At 45.1% G+C, this 20133-nt stretch overlaps 1 protein-coding gene across 1 annotated transcript in view; it reads right to left on the reverse strand.

Annotated features, from left to right (window-relative positions):
• NEGR1 (neuronal growth regulator 1) overlaps nt 1-20133 on the reverse strand; it is a 293934-nt gene that overhangs the window by 86313 nt on the left and 187488 nt on the right. Inside the window, exon 4 of the mRNA XM_059821760.1 lies at nt 3869-4000. Coding sequence (XP_059677743.1) covers nt 3869-4000 — 132 coding nt within the window. The remainder of the gene's footprint in view (nt 1-3868; nt 4001-20133) is intronic.

Here is a 20133-nt window from a genome sequence, read left to right on the forward strand (position 1 = left end):
GAAAGTAATTTAAACCTGGTAATTTTCTTGTACATGCTTGGATGACTGAACAACTGCTACATGCGATGAATATCCATATTCAAAATTATGCTTATATCCACCGTAACCGCTCAGGGCTCATTGATACATTCTATTAACTGGGCACAATAAAACCTTGATTTATTCTACAGTTATCAGGTCTGCAGTAAAGAACGTTCCTTTTAATAACAGGGAAACAGTATTAAAAATTGTCAGAAGCAGTGGTTAAGCGATCATATTCATGCAAATGTAGTGCTGTACCGTCATCGCTCTATGTGCTGGAGATCATACGTCAAGACATCACTGTACAAGACACGGTGGAGGGACAGAGATGAAACAGGGATTACTCGGGCCCTGAAGTGATGCTTCTGCAGGACATGACTGTCCGTACCCCGTCAGATGACAAGGGTGCAAGAGCAGGAGGTGAAGCATAAGCCACACGCGTTACTTCCAAGACTATTGTCTATCATAGGCACTACAGGTGGGAAAGGCAGTAGACATTTTGTGACATTCCAGGACCCCTGTAAGACTAAAGGAGGGGAGTTTGGTGTGCTGCTCACGGCTTCAGTGACACTCGCCAAGGAGCTGAATCTTGAGTAAGTGGAATTACACACACGGTGGAGGTACCTGGCAGATGGGCACAAGACCCCTGGACCAGATGTACAATCACGGAATAACACCAGGGTGGGTGAGGAGCAGCAGAGGCTGCGGAGCTGGTGCTGAGCCCACGCGGCAGGGCATTAGCAGGAGAATTAAAAGTTTGCAAAACCAGAGAAAAGAAAGGAATGGGATTTTTTTGATGGGGTAGAGGGAGAAAGTCTTGCTCTTCATTAGTTCATTACACAAATGAGCAGGTATTTTCTTAAAAGAAGAAACAGGATTGAAGAACATTTGACTAAGGAAACTCTGCCTAACCCCGGGTAACAAAAGGACCCAAGGACTTCCTCTCTTCTTTCATATTTCTTTTTTAAACCTGGAAAGATCTTAACAACTTTTAAATAAATTTGATATATTTCTTGTAAATAGTGACTAGTAGTCAAGCCACAGCTCTCCTAAATAAAATACTTAGCTTTTTCTGACAGAAAGCTGCCCTGCCAAGCCAACTCAACAGACAGCAAAGGGGCATCATTCTGCTGGTTTGATCGCGTGCACAACATCCCTTTTCGAATGGGCTGCCCACGCCGAGGTGCTGGGAAGCGAAGCTCACCCCAGCAGCCTCAGCCACTGCAGCACATCCCACCCGCTGCAAACAACGCGCCCATGGGCTGATGGCAGCAGGCGAGCTCTCCCGGCGTCGGCCACCGCTGGCGTAACCCTCCCATGAACGCAGCGGTCCATTTTTCTGCCTGGTCAGAACAGATGAGCATCAGCAGCAGGGAGCAGATGTTCGGAGTGCTTTTGCGTTGTGCTTAACTGGCTAGGGGACAGCATATGAATCCAGACAGAAGTGCATTAGCAATTAGCTACAACAAATCATTCACCTATACAAACTGTTTCACACTGTACCCAGACTCCAGTTTTACATTGCTTCAGTTTTATTCCGCCCCCCCCCCCCCTTTTCTTCTTTAGTTATAAGAAATATTAAAAAAATACTCTGCATGTCCCCACTGCAGCTTAGAAGTTTGCCCGAATCTGGCATAATGCCACGTGCATCCACACTATGGCCAAGGACACTTCCAGCTTAGCCCAGGTAGCCGAATCAGGACAAAGATCAGCTTGGACACTTTATTCAATATTCACCGAGCTTGTTGGTTGATTTAGCAGTCCGTAACATGTTTCTCACGGCAGACAGAGGTACGCTCACACTGCGTACTGCAGTCAAACCTGAGCACCTCCTGCTTGTGGTATGCACCAAAGAGGAGTACGACCTCCTGAGCCTGCACATCCTTCGACGCAGCCACGCTGTTTCTCCCATTACCCCCTCGGCTCGGTGTTCAGGGAGAGCAAACCCCATCCCACCTGCGACGCAGCCTCTGCTGCTGGCTGCACGGCAGTCTTTGGTCCCGCTCCCAGCCAGACCTTTGCTCGCCACGCAGACCAGCAGCGGTGGCTGGTGGAAGGACCAAGGGCTGGTGCTGGACAAGCCACCACTGCCCACCTTTACCTTCCCAACACTGTCAGAGCTGATCCTTCCCACCCACAGAGACACCTGACAGACTCAAAACTCACATTAAGGAAACTGTGAACTGAGGTCAGAAATAGGGCCAGCTTTGACACGAACTGGGGTGCAAAGCACGTGCCAACTAGCACATCAGTTGCGCACTGCATTTAAGCTTGAGTTTTGGCGTTGGCCAGCTTTTATCTGAAGTAGGACTCATGCAAGTCTAGATCCTGGCTCAGAAGGCAAGACAGATTCCATGAGTTTACCACCTCCTCTGGGCTTTTTTTAATTAAAAAAAACCAAACCAACCACTAAACAGGTTTACCAACTTTTCCCTTTCTGTGAACACTTAGAAAGCTCCCGAGACATCTAGCTTCACCCTTATTAAAATCCCCATGATATGGAATAACACAGACACAAAATTTGTTTTGCTAACACCAGACTGAGCTCACCATTCCTTCTGGTCTGTATTGCAAGTTATTTATCTAACAACACAAACCATTTTGGAGTACAGCTTGTGTGAAGGGTGTCACCCCAAAACACCCAGGGCACACCTATACAAGTATCTGCACAACTTCTCTTACTGACAATCTTCCAGGAACAACATACTGCACAAAAAATAATAAAAATAATAAAAAATAATGGTCACTTGTTCCATAAGACACCATCCATTCTGTTTTTTCCTCCCACATAGCCCCTATTTTTTAGCACTGCCTGCTTTTGGGAATTCAGCAAAGCTGATGTAAGTGGAAACACATCAGTGAGGGCAAAGCAGCGAGGGGACGAGGGGCTTCACTTCCTACGGCATACCTATAGGGGTGAGATGGGCGGCGGGAGACACAAAGTTGAGATCTCAAAACATTGTGGTCAATAAAGATGCCACAGCAATTTTCAAACCAGAAACTGTTACAAATTACAAGCTAGGTAATTGCACTTAAGCTAAGAAAATTCATAGTTAGAATGAATGAGAGTAACCATTCCCATTTTCTTTCTTTTTTTTTTTTAACATGTTGGAGGTAAGAAGAACACTGTTCTGCATGTTTCATGTCAGACCAAGTGCTAAACCAAATTCAGTCCCAAGTCAGAAACACCTCCTCAGTGTGAAAATCCCAGAAGGTCAGACCTGACAGGCTGCAGGGACAGGTATCAGGCTGCCTTGGTGGTTCCCGGTGTTACCCACCGAGATCGCTACGGCAGAACTGTGCAGCAGCAAAGCCCTCCTTGCCTTCGCACCAGGGCAGCCACATGAAACAGCTTGCTGCCTCTGCTGGGACTACTTCACATGTCCACAGAGATCGATCGCCATCCAATTGCCCAAACAAAATTTCAAGAAGTTACTCATCTCCTTGTACTACTGCACAGCTGTTGCAGACAGCATCAGAAAGACTTCAGCCCAGCAACCACAGCAGTCCTCAGAAGTCACTCAGAGGATTACTCACAAAGTCACTCCAGAAAGCGAGCCTCAGCACCGCAGCCCAGCGAGAGCGCCCGCTGCAACGCCCGTGACAGCACACCAGCACTGCTGTCCCCGGGCAGACGAAAGGAGGATTTGAACCTTAATCTCATTTTCCCTTCCTTTGCTGAGACTAACGCACACGTCAAAGAGCACAGGGCTTTTTCCTACTGTAACACAAAACCCAAACACACCACAGTTTCACCACAAGCAGCAGATCTCTGCATTAGACTTTTCTTCTCAGCCGTGTCCCTCTTCTCCATTGGATTTAGTGATTAAAAAACAACATGACTTACAGTTTACTGTGACTTTTACTTTTTTCACATCGGGGACTGAGACATCATTTTCTGCACTGCATTCATATTCCCCAGCCTGGTCTCTTGTAATTCCATAGATGTCCAGGTACTGTCCACTCTCAAATGGTTTTGCTGAAATGAAATAATCAGAGAAAGAAATTACTGGAAGCTGAGCACAAAACACCTGAAGCTTCACCAACACTGAACAGCAGCCGGAGAGTTTTGCCGGGTGCTGCAGATAACACAGACCCAAGGGGAGCCGGGCAGCCGCTGCAGCTTTCGCTCCGAAACCCCAGCTCCAAGTCAGGCTGCAAACCCCCGCTGAGCCTCTGGGGCTGAGCAAGGGTCCTCTCCTGACCGTGCCCCACAGTCCAGCTCAGCAGCCTCCAGATCCATCACAGCAATTTGCTAACACAGCTCTGTACCTGAGGGGCTTCACAGAACATAAGGCAGAGCCCTCACTCAAAACCTTGCCTTAAGAGTTTCGGCGTGCATCAGGGCTTATGGTCTGCACCTGGGTAGGCATCTGCCCCCCGACAGCAATCAGCAGCAAAGCCAGCGATCAGGGCGAGCTAAAGGGACAACCAGCCTGGCCCCGGAGCAGCTGATCCTGCTGCTGGGGGCCCCAGCATCAGCTTCCCAGCACAGGTGCCCTCACTTACCAACCATTTGATCTACAGCAACCAGCTGGATATACATAGGGATGAGAAACCTCCTTGGGTGTTCTGTGGGTTCCCAAAGCCAGACACGGAGGGAACCAGCGACTGACCAACCACCTCTAATGGGTGCAAAATGGGGGGGGGTCATCCCATGTCCTACATCCAGGGAAAAAGCACTTTCAGGCTCACTTACCACACCGCTCAGTGATTCTGTATTGTGCCCTAACAAAGATTCCATCCTATTAATTAAAAATGAAATAATAGGTCTCCTCTCCCAAAGGACCCAAACCCAATAAATAAGATCCTCAGGGTTTGCCCCGTTCGACAGAAACAAGGGCAATCCCCGTGAGCACTACTGAAAATAGGCAGAGGTCTATCTGATGTAAAACAATATGAAGACCAAGCTGAAATGTGTAACTCCTTGGTATGTTATATCTGAAACCATTGATTATTTTAGTGAGCAAGAACAGTTGCATGATTCAAAAGCTAATTTACGTCCACTTGACATAGAATCATAGCATACGCAGTCATTTTTGTAGTTTTCTAAATCCCAGCGCCTCCCAGCTTTTCCCTACTGTGGTTCCCGCCTTGCAGTGAGCACTTTGACATCCTTCAGACAACAACTGCTACCTGGCTCAAAGTGCATCTTCCCATGTCTTTTGAGCAGCGTGCTGTAGGTGGGGAGAAATTAATTGTTTTAGATTCCTCACAAGGCATCCACCACATAACAAACCAAAAAATGTCAAATGTAATTTTTCTCTTGAAACAATATATCATAGCAGCCATGACTACAGATGCTGGAAATTGCAGGCCTAAAGGTTAAAAAGACTTGCTGAAAGTGTTTTCCCAGGCAGACAAGCTTTTCATTGACTGTTAATGACTTTGCAACTTACGGAGCAATGACAAAAATCTGAACTGGGTAGTGAGAACTAAGCAGATGCATTACGTTCATGTCCATCACAGCAGTGAATTTCATTTGCTTATCTGTTCACGGACTAATGTTTTAAAGCGTGCAGGGTTCAAAACATCAATTATAACAGTGCATCGCTTAGCAAGATGGCACTCATTAATAAGCACAATGTACCACGCCCGTCACGGGAAAGAGCCCAAGTAAGCACTGGTTATGTAAAGTAGAAAGGTAAGACTGGAAGTGGAAAATTATTGTGAATTGAACTGAACATTCATAAAATGCAATGGAATAATTTATGGGATATGAGTAATTGCATGAGAATGAATTTTTTTTCTCTTCCATGTTGTTAGTAGGAATAAATAGCAAAAAAAAAACCTTTTACAAACAAACCTGCTATTACTGTTCACATCGTGGCCGTCATCCTGCTCCACTTCGGCCAGGTTGAATCAATTTCTAGGAAAATTTTATTTACTATTGCTTTGAACAGCAGCAAAGGATGCAAAGGCCCTGCCTGCACGGGAGTGTCTGCCCAGACAGAGGAGAGACCGTCCAACAAGACTTCTGCTTTGTTTCTAATACCAAGAAAATTATATATAATGCAAAATTCTCCTGTGTGGCAGGTTAAAAATTACTATTAAATCATGAGATTGTAATGCTCTCCAATGTCAGTACTTCCCTGGATATATGGTATGCACTAAAATATTGTACACTGAATCCTGGGAATAATTTATGATGTATCCTATCTCAATTCCCAACATCCGTTTGGAAAAAAGAAAAAAATGTATCTCCAAGTACCTGGAATTTCATAAAAATAGTCATTTGTGGTTTGGAGTTCAGCTAAAACGAATCATTCTCTGCTTTAAAACGTTTGTTTTAATGTCAACACAACACACCAGGCGATAACCTCGTTTCTCGCCTCCCAGCTTTTGCTTTCTTAACAATTCCTGGATTGTAGCTGTGCTCCTGGAACTCGCTTTGCCACCTGAATGGGATAATGTTCAGCCTCAGCCGGGGTCAATACAGCCGCCACTCTGCACTGACAGAAGTGACAGGTTTACGGATTTGGCACAATTCTGCTACACCGTAAGCAACATCAGTCCTCAGGTCTGGCAAGCAGTCATCCGTCCGGCTGAAAAATTCCAACAGGAACAGTATCTGCAGGGAAAGCAAATGCGTATTCAGGCGCTGACACCAGCCAGCGTCGGGGTGCTGCCGGGCTGGGAGGGCAGCGTAACAGATTGCTAGAGCTCACATGCATCAGCGCTGCCGGGTGGAAACTTGGTGGGAGTTCCCACCATAATTCCTGTTGGAATGATTTGCAAAAATGCCCATCAGCCCTCTTCGTAACCCTTGTATTTATAGGGATCTTATGCTGAGCTGTCAACCTAATTTATGCTGCAAACTATGCGTGCATTTTTATACTGCTGTAAACCCCATGTATTTTATGCAACTCACATACACATTTGAAAATATTAAAATTAAGTAATTTTAAAACCCTCACGTCCCCAGAGATTTTGCATCCAGCTCGCATAAGAAAGCTTTTAGTAAATATTAGAGATAAATATTTTTCTTCAGGAATACAAAGATACCACGTTTCATCTTTCCTATTCGTCGGCACAGTATTTTATCTTCTTCAGCTTGCTTTTAGTTCTAGAGATTTCCATGGCTGTGTGGGAGAACATAAATCGTGTTATGTGAAATATATATGCATAAGTATATGTAAGCGTATTTATGTTACATTGCATTCACATCCAGCTGAAAAAAGGATATTCATAAGCAGAAGGGAGAAAAAATTGTGCACGAAGACATTGGTGAATGAAGACGAGTTTCAGTAGACTACTCAGTTTTCTCGCTGTTTTTTTCTGTGATGTCTTACAGCCCTGGGTAACCACACCTTGCTCCATCCTTCCGCAGACCACGTGCATTCTATGGACCCTATCAAGATGTCAGGAACATGTCTGGCTGGCTTTCCTGTCCGTAGAGCCAAAAGGCTTATCAGATTTGGTATCTGACAGAAAGAAGTCTGGAAGGTTCATCAGACCATCAGCCTGAGGTTGTGTCAGCCAAGATCTTTGATCAAAGATGGGAAAAAACTGTTAGTTGAAGTAAAAGAAACATAAACATGAGAGCGCCTTGTGTCCAAGGCCATTCCTGATGGGTTTTTCAGAAGATCTTTTAACTAGACTTCCTGATACACATGACGATATGTAAGTAATCTGCTCTGGATATCTTAGGTTATAAGACCAGGTTCTCTAGCCAGGAAGGGAAATGCCTGTGAAACTAAGCTTGAATGATATTTTCTGCTACTGTTATGTGATATGATGCCTGATAAATCATCACACTTGTTATTCCTCAGGAGAGTACACAATTAAAACTGTGTTTTCTTACCATGCATATGGTGTCTGGCATCAGGTGTAGCACACGTACACACTGCCATATGGACCAGTTCTCAAAGGCTTGGATGGATGAGTTTTGCAAGGGTAGCATTTTCCTCCCCTGGTGTTAAACATAAGTCAGTAAGAAGAAAAATCTGGTGCAAGTCCAAGGTAGCTCCAAAAATCTCTGAGGACTTCATCTGAGCCAAGGGGGATTTGTTTTTTTTTCCTAATTCACTAGGATATTAAAGAACTACAATATAGCCCCAGTTTATGAACTGTAAAACCTGTTCAGTGCTCAGGACTGGCTTCTATGACCCAAACTTTGAGATACCTCATCCTCCAGCAGAGAGTGAAGACCCTCGCAGGGCTGGGAGTGCGGAGAGCACGAGGCTGAGCTGATGGTTCCTCACGGACTCAGGGCATTTCCGTGGTGCACAAGAGACTGCACCGAGCTGAATGAACCTGTCTCCCAAGAGAGGAGGTGCAGAGGTCCCAGCTCATCCTCACACATACTGCCTCGATGATGAGAACTGGGATCAAGATGAGAGAACAGAAGGTGGTCTCCAATGACGGTGCCATCATGACGCCTACTGGCATCACCAGATGCTTTAAGTAATCTGTAAGGTCCTTCTTGATCTCAGAGGCTGGGTGGAGATACAGGATCAAGGGCACAAGGAGGCACCTTTCTTTCCTGGAGATGAGTTGCTGTGGGATGCTGAGAACAATCTAAAGTCTAAACAATTGGATTCACCCAGAAAAATGATCTGAAGCCATTTCTACTACTCGTTATGGATGCTGGCTTTAAAGTTACACCAGATGCTTTAATTGGGTAGTCCTCTCCAAGGAACTGCAGGTAATCTGAACGGCTCACTGTCTATTAGGAGAATGGCCCTATCACATTAGGGACCATTTAAACAACGATTGCTGAAGACCATTTAGCTTTAGAGAAGCCGTGCTCCATGTTTGAAAAGGAAAATCAGATAAAATGTAAAGAAAAAAAAAATCCAATACTGACAGATAAATTGAGGGTTGGAGGAGATCTCCCAGCTGATGACACGAAATGAGAAAAGCAAGTAAAGCGATTTTGTAAGAAAGGCAAGCTGATAAAAAAGAAGAGATATGAACATAGACAAAGTTGAAAGTTTCAGAGGTGGAGACCAACAAGGTTACATCTGTCTGTGAAATATATAGGTACGGAGAGAAGCATTTGGAGAGCTGGCTGTGTGCGTGCTCATAGTGTGGGCAATGTAAATCTCAGCCAGTTATCACGAGATGTTGTGTGTAGAGAGTAGAGGTTGGTCCTACAAGAGAAGTCATCACAGTTAGTTTTCCTCATTCTCTAACGTTACATCACTTTCTGCCCCTGTGCAGAACTGCTGCCAGGCCACACTATGTCTCTGAGATTCATGGAGTTACGAAGTTTGAATTCTCTCTTTGCAGACTTCATGCCAGGGAACATGTGATCAGCTCATACTCTGGAATATGGACTGACTTGTCTGCCTTAGCAGCTGAGTATTAATATAAAGGAGAGCCAGCTCCATTTTAATACTTGCAGAAAAGATACAGTCAGCCAGATTTTACTTTGGAAGAAAAAAACCACTTGAGATAGTAGGTTTGTTAGTTGTCTGCATGTTACATCTTCTGGGTATTTAGTTTCATGCATATCAGACTGCACTCTGATTTTTGTGGATCTGTTCAAAACTCTGTACCACCTGCAGAAGGCAGAGGTACAAGGGCAGTCTGGAGCAAATGCCATTTTTTTTCACTGGCATCATTGCTGTGATTATAACTGCAACCTATACATAGCAGGGATATCATCTCTCTGCATCGCGACATGCAAAGCGTCCTTCGGCAGGAGAGGGGTTTGCAAGAGAACCTCTTACACAGAGGCCGTTGGGTCTTCTGCGGCAAATAGCTAAACGTGAACATCTTTAGTCTGAAAACAGCTTAAAAAACCTTCCTCTGCAAAACAAAAATTTAAAACTGTGTGGGGACGAACAGGGCAATGATCTTTTTAATAAGAAAGCTACACGATTAAACCTCACTTGAGCTTATTTATAATTCATAGCACTTAATGTGGGGATTTGGCTCTTGGGAAGGGGATAATTATTCCCAATAAAGCCCCATGCATGCAGCAGCTTTCAGAAGAGACTTGGTCAGTCCAACCATCAGCCGGAGGGTGCGGGAGTCCAGGGGCTGGGGAGCAGGAGGGATGGGGGGCAGGAACGTGGATGGTGCCACCCAGATGTTCCCCCTGGGGTGAAGGGCTGCGGTCACAGCTTTTCTGACGTCTGATGTCTGTATAGCATTTCTTCCTCCTGTTGCTATGTCAAAATGATACACTGCAAATGATAGCCTATTATTTATCTACTAATTATCTATTTGGCTCAAATACATTTGTTGATCCCTCTCATTTTACATGACTTTTCTTTCTGCAATTTTTTGAAAGTGGAGGCATTTGGGCCCCTCACTCCAAGAAGGACACTGAGGTGCTGGAGCGTGTCCAGAGAAGGGCGATGGAGCTGGTGAGGGGTCTGGAGCACAAGTCTGATGAGGAGCGGCTGAGGGAGCTGGGGTTGTTCAGTCTGGAGAAGAGGAGGCTGAGGGGAGACCTCATCGCTCTCTACAACTCCCTGAAAGGGGGTTGTGGGGAGGTGGGTGCTGGTCTCTTCTTCCAAGTGACAAGTGATAGGACCAGAGGAAATGTCCTCAAGTTGCACCAGGGGAAGCTTAGGCTGGATATTAGGAAAAACTTCTTCACTGAAAGGGTTGTCAGACACTGGAATAGACTGCCCAGGGAGGTGGTGGAGTCACCATCCCTGGAGGTATTTAAAAGACGTGTGGATGAGGTGCTTAGGGACATGGTTTAGTGGTGGACTTGGCAGGGTTAGGTTAACGGTTGCACTTGATGATCTAAAAGGTCTTTTCCAACCTAAATGATTCTATGATTCTAAGATTGCTAAAATTAAATGAATCATTAATTGTTTTTTTCATATTTCTTCATATTCCTCAAAAGCGACACCATTTTTTTTAAAATTTACATTTAAAAAAGAATTCTTAATATGTTTAAAATACGATTTATTCATACAAATGCCCAGAAGAAATTATTCTGGGAAATAAAATAGGCAGTACTGCAGGTATGGTCAGGATGAATGTGGCATCTGCTGTTGGCTCGCTGTCACCTCCCTGGAGTGTCCGCCTTCACCATCCTGCACATCCCGGAGGGGATGTCCCCAGAGGCTGAAACACCTTTGTCACAAAGAGCTCCAGCCACTGCCTTGGTACCTACACTCACCATTGAAGTGAGGCAAGATAGAAATAATAGTAACAAAAATAATAAAAATTAAAACAAAAACTTTAGCAGGGTATTTGAAAAGTAAAATAGAAAAAAGGAGCATCTCCTTGGATTTTTGAGATCGTCTGTTACTTTTCTCTAAAATTTTGTGCAAGCCCCAAAACTGGCACGCTCTCTTCAAAAGACCAGTATCTCCCAAAATAGCCATGAGGGACACTATACCAAAGGAAGGGGAAAGAGGGTGAAATCTGCAATTGCTTGGTTTGGTTTTGAACATTAAAGATTTTGTTTCACTGAAATATCTTCTATGATTCATAAATTGCTCACTCAAAAGTGCAGTATTTCTCAAATAAAAATGAACCAATATCAGAGAGAATAAACTAATCATGTATTAAAATTCTAATTTTCGTAGCATTTTATGAGTTACTAATGAGTTCATCTACTTTTACTGAAAAGCGAGAAATACTTTCCATTTGTTATAAAATCATCAAAAAATTCACACTCATTTCTTTGCAATGCTTTTGTATGGTTTTAGTTTGAACTTCTGTACTTCGCTAAGATTGTAATCTTACTCTTGTTTCTCGGTTCCTTCGCAAAGACCCAATTATTTGACCATCTTAGTTTGAATATTCTTCTCCTGACAACTGTATTTCAACAAGAATTTTTTTTTTCAGCCTCTTTAAAGATTTTAAGACATGAGGATTTCTAAGAATACCTGTAATTGTTCCTGAAGGGATGCTCAAACTTCTGGAATGGTTGTGATAAAAATGACATTTTTCTGAGAAGTCTTCCTCAGAAACCCCCTAACCACAGACAGTGTAATGTTACTTGACCCCAGAGCAATGGATCCTGATACTGAATGTCACTTAATTGGATCCTAATACTCAATCTCCCAAGAAGGGTACTGAATAGTATTGTTTAAAAAAAAAGGCAAAAAGTCCCATAACCTGAAACCAAAAGACACCGTCTTTTGTATGGGAGAGGTGTGATTTTGGAAGTTCCTTATATTTTGTTTATCTGAAGGCAAAAGAAAGACTCAACCAGCACTTTATATTGGGTACCAGTGTTTGCACTGCTGTCTTTAAACTGCTAGTTAATCCCCCCATTTACGCTGCGCAGAGCTCCACACCATGTCCCCTTGAGCTCCTGGGAAGCTGCCAGCTGTGTGTTTGATATCAGGGAACCATTGATGTAATGACATGCGATGCCTTTACCAAGTGAAAAACTTCCCTTCAGGATCACGAGCCAGGCCATTAAATTCATATGAAATATTAATCACAAAGCTTCAAGTCCCCAAATGGTTGTAAGATGGACCATCTACGCCATCACCACGTGCCCATTGGAGTGATGTCCCATGCACATAGTTTTTCTCATGTAAGGGCTGATGAAAGACCCCGATTCCCCCACGAGCCGTCCCGTGTCCCAGGGGTTGCATGCTTTGGGTGTTTTCCAGGGACGTCTTGCTCATCCATGCACAGGAGCAGCTCCTTGCAGCGGGTTTGCAGCTGAGGAAGCCCTCGGGTAGGAGGCAGCAGTGCAAGTTGTTGCATTCAGGGTGTACAACCCCCCAACTAGCTTTGTATGCTGAGGGGTGCGTCATAGGAGCTCATCCTCTGCTGGATGAATAGCACGGATTCCCACAACCAAATTGATTGCTCGGGCGCCCAGCCCCAGCCCAAACCCTGGTGCTGTGCCTTCGGTGCTAACAGGGAAATGCGTCAGGCCACCAGGACTGAAGATTTCCCGACTCCTGGAGGTCCCGGCCAGAGCTGATGACTGGGAGAAGTGGGTGTCCCTGTTCAATAAAAAATGCAAAGCAATGTGCTTGTGTAAAGTACTGCAACACGGAGCAGTAAACCTAGAGCTGAGAGCTGAGCCGCTTCCTCAAACCGCACAGAATGAGGAGTTTACGTCAAGGCAGAAAAAGGAGGGGTGTTCTCCATAAACCCGGTCTAGGAGCAGGACACGAAAGCGTTGTAAAGCCCCAAGGCATCTGAGCCCTAAACGAATGTTATCTTTGTCAGCGTAATACGCTGGCATAGAAGGCATTACTTCTGACACCAGCTGGTGCCAACGCGTCCAACACACAGCCAAGAGGCAATTTGCAGGTTCCTCTGGTGGCTCAGGACAGCTGAGAGCTGTCCTTCCCTCCTCCCGAAGCCAGGACAGACAACGTTGGCAGATGCCAGGGGCTAAGCGGCGTGGCAGAGGAGCAGAAAGCTATGATGTGCAGGACTCTCCTGCTTATCTCCTCTACTCCACCCCACGAGTAAAACCTCCCTGATCACGGTCAACCTTAGCCCGTCACTGCCGATCGTCCCTGCCTTGGTCTATCTCTGAAGGTTTCCTGGCTCATCTCCAAACCCTTCCAGCTTGGTTGCAAGGAACAGATGTTTCAGCTCAGCCTGGTAATGCTTCACCTGAACGAGGAGCACAGCGCTAGCGCCGTAATGAAGCTGTTGCCTGCAAGATGAGTAATGATGGCATAAGGGAGGCATATCACTGTCATTGCTGATCAGGTTAAATCACTGAATTATTTTACATTCTCCTCCTTAGACACCTAAAGGGAACTAGCTTCGCTTTTGGTATAATGCGGCAATAAATCTACCTCCATTTAGGAAATGTGGCTGCACATCATTGCCGCTCAGAACGTCACGTCTCGAGTGGGGCAGGAGCTCGCTCCACCCTGCAGCCCATGACCACATTGCTGGGTCCGGCCTCAAAGGTTTGTCTCCTCAGGACATCACCTTGGCGAAGTGATATCTCCACTGTCAGAAAACCCTTCATTACTTGTAGGGCTCTTGCCAAGCAGCCGGGGAAGTGAGATGGGATCGCTTGGAGAGGGAGACAACGGAACAGCGACTCCAGGCATTGCAAACCCAAACCCATGAACCAGGAAACAATAATCACCAATTTTAAGCTACCTGGGACAAAGCAGCTTGAGCGAAAGAGGTCTTTTCGGATGGCAGTATTGCTAGGCTGTTTGAAGTACCTGCTAATTGGACTTTGAATTACAAAGTTGGGAAAATGTGGTTCGACGGCGAGATCCTTCACACAACTTGATTAGTCCTGGGAGTAGCTTCATGGTGCAAAGGCAGCAGCTAAGGAGAGGGTAGATGAGAGCAGCTTCTCATAGGTCAAAAATCATGTCATGCACAATTGCAAATATATTAGAGGGAAACAGTGGTGTGAAATAACCCTCACCATCAATGATATCTGTTGGATTTTTAGAATTTAGTAGGACAAAAGACGGAAGTTGGAATCTTTTGTTTCTAAAACTTTTAGTTTTAAAACTATTTTGAAGCAAGAGACGGAGCATTTTAAAGGACAAGCTCACACTTTGTACACACAAAAAGCCCTGGAAATCTGATAATAATTCATGTCAGTTAAGTATTTTCAGCCTGAAAAGCCAGGTGCAGAGTACTCGCCCTTCAACAAAATACTTCTTATTTCTGTCACATGTGGATAACATCTGAAAAATGGCGCAGAAGCGCATGTGGAACAAAATATTTGACGTTAGCTGTGCTCATACCAAGCTTTTTTTGTTTCTTAGTATTTAGCTAGAAGTTTTAAAAAAGCCTCTTTGCTTCTCTGCCCAGCATCAGCTTTCTGTAGCAGTCTGCTTCAGGAAGGGTCTTGCAGGAATCACACTCTGCCTGTTCAGGGACTAGCATTGCCTTTTGTCCTGTAATTGAATTGAATCGGCTCTTAGACTCATTCTTCCCAGACAGCCCTATCATTTGAGTGCTCCAAAGATGTATTACACTAATACATCGTCGGAACGACGTTGCGATGATGATACATTAATGCAATACATCTTCACAGCTTTAGGGCTGTCCAGAAACAATAGGACGGGCATTAGATTCAGTTCAGTCATATCACCCTCACGCACGCATGCCCCAGCGGCAAATGTTAGACAAGGAGAGGAGTCATCATGTGAATAGGTTCAAATCTAAATTCAGGCTAATTTCTGGAAAAGTGTAGCTTTCCTCAGTGTTAGTGAGAAATCTGTTCTTTTGCATGTGCTAAACATTTCTTACAGGTTTTGGTTTATTTTTATTTTTTTGAAACGCTTCAGCGTCACTATACTCTGGAAACAGGACTGAATGAACAACAAGGGTGTCCTGGTGCCAGGGATTTGCCTTTCACTCGACATGGGAAAATCTGTATTCATTCAGCTAAATTCATAATTTCTGAAAACCCACTCTCCCAAATGCATGCATATACATACAGCCAGTTTATCCTCATGTTTTAGGAAAATAACTAGAAACTAGACTGGAAGCGATTGGGATAAAACTGTGAGAAAAGGGCAAGACAGCAGGGAAGAACTGGAAAATATGAAACTCGAATTCACCAGGGACAATGCTAAGGGTTGAGGCTGAGCTGTTACAATGGCAGAGGGGAGGCTGTTCGACATGAACAAGCCAGAGAAGCCGGGACAGTATGGTCAGGAAACACTGTCACGCAGTATACAGAACTGCAAATAAAGCAGGAGATGCCTATATGTCTCAACGTCTTTTTTTCTTCTTTGTTTTGCCTGCAGCCATCGGCTGTGAGACCCGCTGGCAAACTGTAGGTCAACACATCTGTCTCCTTGTTGAGCCACCGATGCTCCGTCTCTACGCTAGCAGGTAATGCAGCAGAATAGGAGTGGATGTGGAGATTAAAACAGTGCTGAGGACCTAATGTGCACCGTGGGGGGGGGGGGGTCTGGGGTGGCTTAGCTTCGGAGCAGATCTGTCCTGGTTGTGTGGGCTGAACTCCCGCTCGTGGCAGGACCATGCGAGGTTCACTCCAGGAGAGCATCCACCGGGTTGCCTTCGTTGGAGGGTGTTGAGTTCATGCACTCTGGCTGCATCTGTATCAGCATTTTAGTTTGGACCAGGAGTGCACTTTTGAGGCGAACCTCTTGGTTGCCCTCACGTCTTGCACCACGCTCGGTGCTGCGGAGCGTCTGTGCGGAGCCCAGCCTTGAGTGTGAGTCCTCGAGGCAACAACACGATGCCGACGCAAACCAACTAGAGTGAAAAAACTTGTTTGAAAGCTATGAAACTTCATCTGACAACACTTGTGGTAAATATTATGATTGCGAAGTCAAGCACTCTGAACAAAGCCAAAGGTGAGGCTAATCCTGCAATCTTTTATGCCCCCCTCTCTCTCTACATTTGATATAGACCCATCCTGGTCGCTGTTGTCTAAATGCAGCTGTGCTTCATTTGAAGCACCTTCTTTCCCCTTGCATCCACCCAGATGTTTAGCTAGTTTGACAAAACATAACCGTACACGTCTGACCAATCGTCCCACCTGCTCTGCTAGCTCTGCTAGCTCTCACTGCCTCCTTCCCAGGAGAGAAAGCAGCCGCTCCCATGCCTCCGTTCACATGCTGTAGCGGCAACTGCCAAAAGAACCTGCTGGGATGTGGAGAGACCCCCCCACTTCTCTCTATTTGCTTAATTCAAATACAAACAAGTGAAAAACCTCTATACCCTGAACATTAGACTATGGTGTGAATTTTCAAGAAGCGTCATTCTGTTTTAAGGGAGTTAGGTAGAAAACGTTTTGCTTTTTCCGTAAGACTCTCTGAAACTCTGGAATTTAATTCAGTTGAGCACGGCCGCTCCGCTGGACATCACCCGAGCATCCCCGGCCGTTGGTCCCTCTGCGGCTGGGAAAACTGCCCTCTGGAAAGTTTTGTCGAAACCAAAGCAGAAGAGAGTTTCGACATACCGCACCTGAATTTTGCAAAGCAGTAACGTTTTATCAAAAGATTTCTGAATGGCTTTTGTTGTTACTGCTCCTGGCAATGCTGGCAGAGCTGGCTTTTCAAAACACACACACACACTGTGCATACAAGTGTTAAAAGCTGGAGTTACGTTTCAGGCAGACCGTAATTCTTTAGAATTCTGGTTTCATTCTTAAACTATTGATGCTGCACTTTGCTCTTAAATGTCAGAACAAAATAAGTAATACCTGCAATTTATTCAGATGACATTTCAACAATACAAGACTTTCAGATTACAAACTACAGCCCCATGTTTCTTACGGTGTTACGCCGAATGTGTAGATTTTGTGGATTTACATAATGGGTTTGTATAATGAATATTTATATAATGAAAGCATTTACATAATGACTGCAAGTTAAACATGCACAATAAAGATTCCAGTCAAATAATTTATGTACTAAGTTAAAAATCACCTCTAAATACATTTTACTTTTTCTTCCTACGAAAGGTTCATTTTATCTCTTGTTCAAAAAAATTGAATCCGACCTTATCCGAGTAAAGGCTGCATTGATGCAAATCATGATAATATTTTGGAATTAGTCTACATTGAATCATTTGTATTCAGAGATTTCACTTTCTTATCTTTTAGTAGCAGCTTTGACAAACAATTTCAGAATCTTCTAAATATGATTCATTAATATAATTCAGTGTTGTATTCTAGATGTGATGCTTGCATGTAAGCCTCATTAGTGCCACTGGGAATTACAGGAGAAAACTGGTAGAAATTATAAAGTGCATATGAAGCTTATGTTTAGATAAAGATAATTTGCTGCAGACAGAATATAAACTGTTACAGGTATCTGGTGTTTTCAACTCTCTTGCATTTTGTTTTCTAATAAATCCAGGCTTCTCGTTTGCCAGACTGATATTTAATTGGATTTGGGTGTCATTTATAACTGTCTGTACACCAGGACATACACCTCAGCACAAAAGTGCTACAGTGCTACTGAAATGGAAAAATTCTTCTTTATTTGCTAGACTGGCGGACAGAACACATTCTGTAAATTATATGTTTGCTTCCATCACATCTTACAAGATTTTTGAGCAAAATGTTATTTAGATCCTGTGTTCTCCCACTCCGGACAGAGTTCTGTCCATTAATCAACCAGGGGACACCAAGGCACGTCCCAGTGCTCTGCAGCGGCTGCATCGGTGCTCACCTCTTGGAAGATACGAGTTTTGTAACGATGCAGCCCTGTGTTTGCAATGAGTTTGCCAGGCCTCAGCACTGAGGCTTGTCAGAGCATCTCTGCCTGGACTTGTCCTGTCCTGCCTGCAGCTTTGTCACACCCGGTTTAGCTGGGGCAGCATTTCCTCCAACTGAGCAGGCGTGCCTGGCTAATCTGTTTTACCTTTGCCTTTCCATGGTACAGCCATGGTTTTATTCAGCCAGCAGTAGTGAGCGGTTATTCTGTGTGTAACGAGGTTTTTATGACCGTTACACAATGATGCAATGCAGAGAAACCCAGGCTGGCGTGGGAGCAGAGGCTTGAGAAGCGGGGACACAGGACACGGTGCAGAGGAGGGCAGGCACGGGGTGGGTGGAGACAGGCAGGGGCTGCCACAGGACACCCCACGGCTGTGAACAGCTCACCCACGGTCAGTTATGGAAATGCAGATTTGGAGCTGGGCAAAGTGGGGTTTAGGGGTATCGGAGAACAAAGGAATGATATTGGACATAGAAGGCAGTATTTGCATACAGTAAGTTAGGACATAATGTGGAGCTGCAGAGCAATGAAGAAAGAGCAAAGGTGTAAAAGCATGATAGCAAACATTTAAAAACGACCCCAAACAGATCCTAAAGGGAGGAAGAAGAAAATACCAAAGTGAGCATTGTATTCTTCCCCTGAAGGACCCTGGGTGCTGACAGCTCCCCGTAACAGCCCCCCACCAGAATGAAGCCACCAACCGTTAGCCCCCACAGGGCAGGGAAGGGTGCACTAATCACCAGGAGAAGGGATAGAAACTAAGTGTGTCTGTAAAAACTTCAGCTGCATCAGTATTCTTTCTTTTTTGGTAAGTCACGGAATCACAGAATGGTTTGGGTTGAAAGGGACCTTCAATGGTCAACTAGTCCAAGACCCCTGCAATGGGCAGGGAATATTACATCTAGGCTAATAATGATTCTTGAGTTAAAACTTCAATTATATATATAAACCAAGCATTTATTGTTATTGCATCAGGTGTACCTCCTCTTTGCCCATAAACCAGACTGAGCAGTTCAAGAGCACCAGTGTAAATGCATCTGGAGGTGAAGTAAACCAGTCACGCCATGAGGAGACACTTCCAGTGCCACCCCAGGCAGCACGTCTGCGGCAGGTGCGTATCCCACTGCTTTTACAGTCAATTATGCATGCACGTACTGAGGGCCCCCCCGGACAAGAGAGACATGGACATGCTGCAACGAGTCCAGCGGAGGTCCATGAGGGTGATGAAGGGGCCTGAGTATCTGAGCTGAGGGACGTTGGCTCTCAGCCTGGGAGGAGAGGGCTCTGGAGGCCCTATGCCTGATGGGGGTGCAAAGGAGACGGATCCAGACTCTCCTCAGAAGTGCCAGTGACAGGACAAGAGGCAACGGGCTCTCATTGAGACACAGGAAATTCCATTTAAACATGAAAAAAAGCTTTTTTACTGTGAGTGTGATCAAACACTGGCACAGGTTTCCCAGAGAGGCTGTGGCATTTCCATTCTTGGAGGTATTCAAACCCAGCTGGACATGTTCTGAGCAGGAGTTGGACCAGCTGATCTCCAGAGGTCCCAGTCCACCTCAGCCAGTCTATGGTTCAATTCCACGATTCTCCTTTTTTTTAAGTACCAAATTTGCTAAGCCCATGTTTGCGTTTCATCTAACCTACTGCTTCCTGGTCAGAGAGCAAGGGATGTGGCAAAACCATTCCAACAAGCCACCCTTCCCCAAAGAAAATCCTAAAAGGAGAAGGTGTATGGGATTTGCAGGATTACCTGCCAGCTGCTCGGTCAAGGTGCTCCAGCAGAGAGGATAAAACAGCAAGCACATGGGAAATGAACGTTGCTGTCTCCTACGGGCACTACTCACACACGCTTCCAAGAAGGGCTGAGATGGCAGAACGAAGCAGGTATGGGGCAAGGGAAGGGAAACAGCACAGGCTCTAACTGCCTGCCCTTAAATCTTCAGTGGTGAGAAAACATACCTGTCTGCCCGCAGTTTGCTGTGCTAGGCGCTCGGCAAGACCATGTCATCAATGCACTGCGAGCGCTTTG

The sequence above is a fragment of the Gavia stellata genome, chromosome 10, assembly GCF_030936135.1.
Source record: "Gavia stellata isolate bGavSte3 chromosome 10, bGavSte3.hap2, whole genome shotgun sequence".
Taxonomy (NCBI): Eukaryota; Metazoa; Chordata; class Aves; order Gaviiformes; family Gaviidae; genus Gavia; species Gavia stellata.